This window comes from Somniosus microcephalus, unplaced genomic scaffold (genome assembly GCF_052327205.1).
Source record: "Somniosus microcephalus isolate GS21.2 unplaced genomic scaffold, FLI_Smic_1.0 unresolved_chr2, whole genome shotgun sequence".
Classification (NCBI taxonomy): domain Eukaryota; kingdom Metazoa; phylum Chordata; class Chondrichthyes; order Squaliformes; family Somniosidae; genus Somniosus; species Somniosus microcephalus.
The window spans coordinates 89,312,669-89,316,979 of NW_028225180.1; the positions used below are offsets into that span (position 1 = coordinate 89,312,669).

Sequence of the window (4,311 nt, forward strand, 5' to 3'; positions counted from 1 at the left end):
GCCCCTCCCACAGTGCGGCGCTCCCTCAGTACTGCCCCTCCCACAGTGCGGCGCTCCCTCAGTGCTGCACTGGGAAGTGTTGAACTGGATTATGGGGTTCAAGAGTCTGGACTGGGCGCTCGAACCCACGACCTTCTGAAACCAGTGTTAAGCTGATACTCAGGGGTGGGGTTTGGACCCATGTCCCAGTGCTGGACGGAGGGAATCCCCAACCATAATGTACAAATTCTCACGGCCGATACCTGATTAGTGTAGGACCAGCTGAAGCGACTGAAATAAGATCAGGAGGGGCTCTGACTGAGTTGGTTTTATTTAGTTACAATGAAAGATACACAGACTCACTCCACAATACATTGTGCTGTCAGCATTTATTGCCCATCCCTAATTGCCCTTGAGAAGGTGGTGGTGAGCCGCCTTCTTGAACCGCTGCAGTCCGTGTGGTGAAGGTGCTCCCACAGTGCTGTTAGGGAGGGAGTTCCAGGATTTTGACCCAGCGATGATGAAGGAACGGCGATATATTTCCAAGTCAGGATGGTGTGTGACTTGGAGGGGAACTTGGAGGTGGTGGTGTTCCCATGCGCCTGCTGCCCTTGTCCTTCTAGGTGGAAGAGGTCGCGGGTTTGGGAGGTGCTGCCGAAGAAGCCTTGGCGAGTTGCTGCAGTGCATCTTGTAGATGGTCCACACTGCAGCCACGGTGCGCCGGTGGTGGAGGGAGTGGATGTTTAAGGTGGTGGATGGGGTGCCGATCAAGCGGGCTGCTTTGTCCTGGATGGTGTCGAGCTTCTTGAGTGTTGTTGGAGCTGCACTCAACTCATGCTGTGCCTCAGCCCTTCCCCTTCCCTCTCCGCCTCCACTTTCTCCGAACCATTATTATTTACCTCCCTTCACTCCTCCTCCCCTTCACTGGGGAGCGGGGCAGGATACGGGTCCCATGGTCATCGACCGCCCTCTGGTATCTCACCCGAGTGGTCTAGTCTTCACGTGGGAACCCCGCAGCGACATATTCAACCATGGCGGGGAGGGTAGCATCGCGGCTGGGCGTCAAGATGTCCCCGGGCTCTTCCAAGTTAGGCCGGTGCAGTCGGGCGATGGGAGAGTTTGGGAGCCCCGGATCTTGAGGAAGGAGTGCGGGGGGGCCGGGAATGATCGCTATTCAGTGACGCCCGAGTCTGGGGACAGGATCGGGTGTGCCACTCGTTCCCCCAACATGGGACGCCTGGGCACCGAGTGGGCAAGGGGAGCGGAGCGCGGAATCTGTCCCTCGGCAAGAGGAGAGCGAGGGGCAATTCGGCAAGGGGAGGCGTCACAGCTCCACCCCGCGCCCCCCCCCCACCCCCCCGGCGTACTTGACTCCGGGAGTTGGGTGCGGTGACCTCCTCAGTTGCCCTCGTTACACAGTCGCCCGCTCACCAGCTTTCCTTCTCGACGCAAGCCCCTTTTAAAATCCTTTCCACCGTTGATTTTGTCACCCGGCTGCGGGAACGCCGTGCCCCCCGTCCAACAACACCCCCTCACCACCACCCCCCCCCCCACCGAGGCACCATCCCAAAACCCGCTAGGGTCCCAGTTCGACGCCCGCTGACCTCTGCTCGCCTGTCTCCACTCGGGACCGGGTTGAGCGCACGGCATCTCCGAGCCCGCCAACGAGGGGATGACACGCGCGCCCATGAGGCCCTCTGTGCCGTGCAGTGCCAGAGAGGCCGGGCAGCGGGTGCGAGGGGGGTGCGAGGGCAGGGGCCTGTTGCTGGTTTACAAGTCGTCAGGGCTGGTGGGGGGCGGAGGGTGGTGCGGGGGTTAAAGTGCATCAGTGATTCCAATTTTTCAGTTGCCTTTATCTGACGTTCTCTCTGACCTCGGGAGGGGCCGGCGGGGAGGGGTGCTCGGAGCCTTTCGGGGAAACGCCCCCCTCAATATACCCCTCCCCTGGTTTGTGCTCATTGATTCATGATTAATCCATTACCTAATTGACTGATCAATCTGTTAATTAATGGAATAATTACAGACCCGTTAACGCGGAGATTAATTGTCGATCCGTTAATGAGGGAACTAATTATCGATCTGTTAACGAGGGGATTAATTAACGATCCGTTAACGAGAGGATTCATTATCGATCCGTTAACGAGGAGATTAATCGTTGACCCGTTAACGAGGGGATTAATTTTCGACCCATTAACGAGGGGATTACTTGTCGATCCGTTAACGAGGGGATTAATCGTCAACCCGTTAACGAGGGGATTAATAGTCGACCTGTTAACGAAGGAACTAATTGTCAACCCGTTAACGAGGGGATTAATTATCGATCTGTTAACGAGGGGATTAATTGTCAACCCGTTAACGAGGGGATTCATTGTTGACCCGTTAACGAGGGGATTAATTACCGATCTGTTAACGAGGGGATTAATTACCAACCTGTTAACGAGGTGATTAATTGCCGACCTGTTAACGAGGGGATTAATCGTCGACCCTTTAATGAGGGGATTAATTGTCGACCCGTTAACAAGGGGATTAATTGTCGACCCGTTAACGAGGGGATTAATTGTCGATCCGTTAATGAGGGGATTAATTGTCGACCCGTTAACGAGGAGATTAATCGTCGACCCGTTAACGAGGGGATTAATTGTCGCTCCATTAACGAGAGGATTAATCGTCGATCCGTTAATGAGGGGATTAATTGTCGACCCGTTAACGAGGGGATTAATTATCGATCCATTAACGAGGAGATTAATTATCGACCGGTTAACGAGGGGATAAATTGTCAACCCGTTAACGAGGGGATTAATTGTCGGCCCGTTAACGAGGGGATTCATTGTTGGAACGTTAACGAGGGGATTAATTGCCGACCCGTTAACAAGGGGATTAATTATCGATCCGTTAACGAGGGGATTAATTGTTGGATCGTTAACGAGGTGATTAATTGTTGGAACGTTAACAAGGGGATTAATTACCGACCCGTTAACGAGGGGATTAATCGTCGACCCGTTAACGAGGTGATTAATTATGGGTCGGTTGCCTCATGGGTGGATGTGTTGGGGGCCTGGCTGCTCTCCCCGTTCTCCCGCCCGGCCTGGGCCCTCAGCACGGCCTTCCTCAGGAGCTGCCGGGAGTAGGAGACCTCGGGGGTGATTAGCCGCAGGCAGGAGGCTGCGAGGGCCGGCGGCAGCGACAGGTTGCGGGGCAGCTCGTAGCCCAGGATGCTGACCCGGCGGCTGGGCTGCCAGGGCCGCAAGTCGGGGTCACGGATCTGCCAGGCCTCGCGGGCCGGGGGCTGGGCCTCCTCGCCGTCTCCGCCGGCGGCTCCGAAGCAGGCCCGGGCGAGGCGCCGGTTGGCTTGGCGCAGGAGGCCCACCTCCCGCCGCACGCAGTCCAGGCCCAGGCCCTGCAGCTGGCTCCACAGGCTGGCGTTGAAGTGCCGGTAGAGCCGGGTGTCCAGCCAGTTCCAGCGCCGGGCCCGCTCGGGCAAGTCTCCCTCCAGCTGGGCCCGCGAGGCCTGGCTGCGGGCGTTGAGCCTGACGTAGGTCACGTCCTCCAGGTCCCAGGCCAGCAGCCGGCGCAGGAGGACCAGCGACTCGTCGAAGTGCTCGGCCACCATGACCAGGGAGAAGACGGACTCCAGGCCCAGGATGAAGGCCCGCAGGTAGGCCTCGTCGCCGGGGTCGCGGTTGGGGTCGCCGCCCAGGTCGAAGAGCAGCGGGTTGCGGGCGTACATGGCGTGGCGCTCGGCCGGCCGGTAGTAGGAGGCGGGGCGGCGCAGGAAGGCGGCGGGCGAGTGGTGGGGGGCGCGGCGGAAGGAGGCGCACAGCTGGCCGTAGTAGGCGAAGAGCGACTCGAACATGGCGGCCGGCTCCCGCACGATGGTGATGAAGGCGGCGCCGGCGGGTGCCAGGCCCCGGAGCTCGGCCAGGCCCGGCCGCAGGTGCGAGGCCACGACCCGCGGCCGGCGGGTCAGGGGGTGCACGAAGCGGCGGCTGAAGGGCTGGGGGTAGCAGAACTGGTGGTCCCGCTCCCCGCAGGCCCCGCCCGGCAGGGCCACCGTCAGGTTGTGGCGCTCGGCGAAGCGGAAGAGGACGTTCTGCACCGTGCTGCCCGCAGTCTTGTGGGTCTTCAGGAAGACGATGGCCGTCTGCTTCGGCCCGACCCGCTGGTCCAGGGGGCAGGGCTGGGGGGGCCTGAGGGTGGGGAACAGGAGGAGGTAGAGGGGGAGAGGGAGGGGGAGAGGGAGGGAGAGAGGGGGAGAGGGAGGGGGAAAGAGAGGGAGAGAGGGGGAGAGGGAGAGAGGAGGAGAGGAGGAGAGGAGGAGAGGAGGAGAGGGGG

The 4,311-nt window shown here is 59.8% G+C and overlaps 1 protein-coding gene across 1 annotated transcript; it reads right to left on the reverse strand.

Annotated features, from left to right (window-relative positions):
- Window positions 1–304: 304 nt before the first annotated feature.
- On the reverse strand, window positions 305–4,171 carry LOC147092976 (galactose-3-O-sulfotransferase 3-like; the record flags this gene model as incomplete). The annotated part of the gene is made up of 1 exon (XM_085975712.1): window positions 305–4,171. A coding segment is annotated over one exon (1,176 nt), but the record flags the coding sequence as incomplete, so codon positions are not given.
- Window positions 4,172–4,311: the final 140 nt, after the last annotated feature.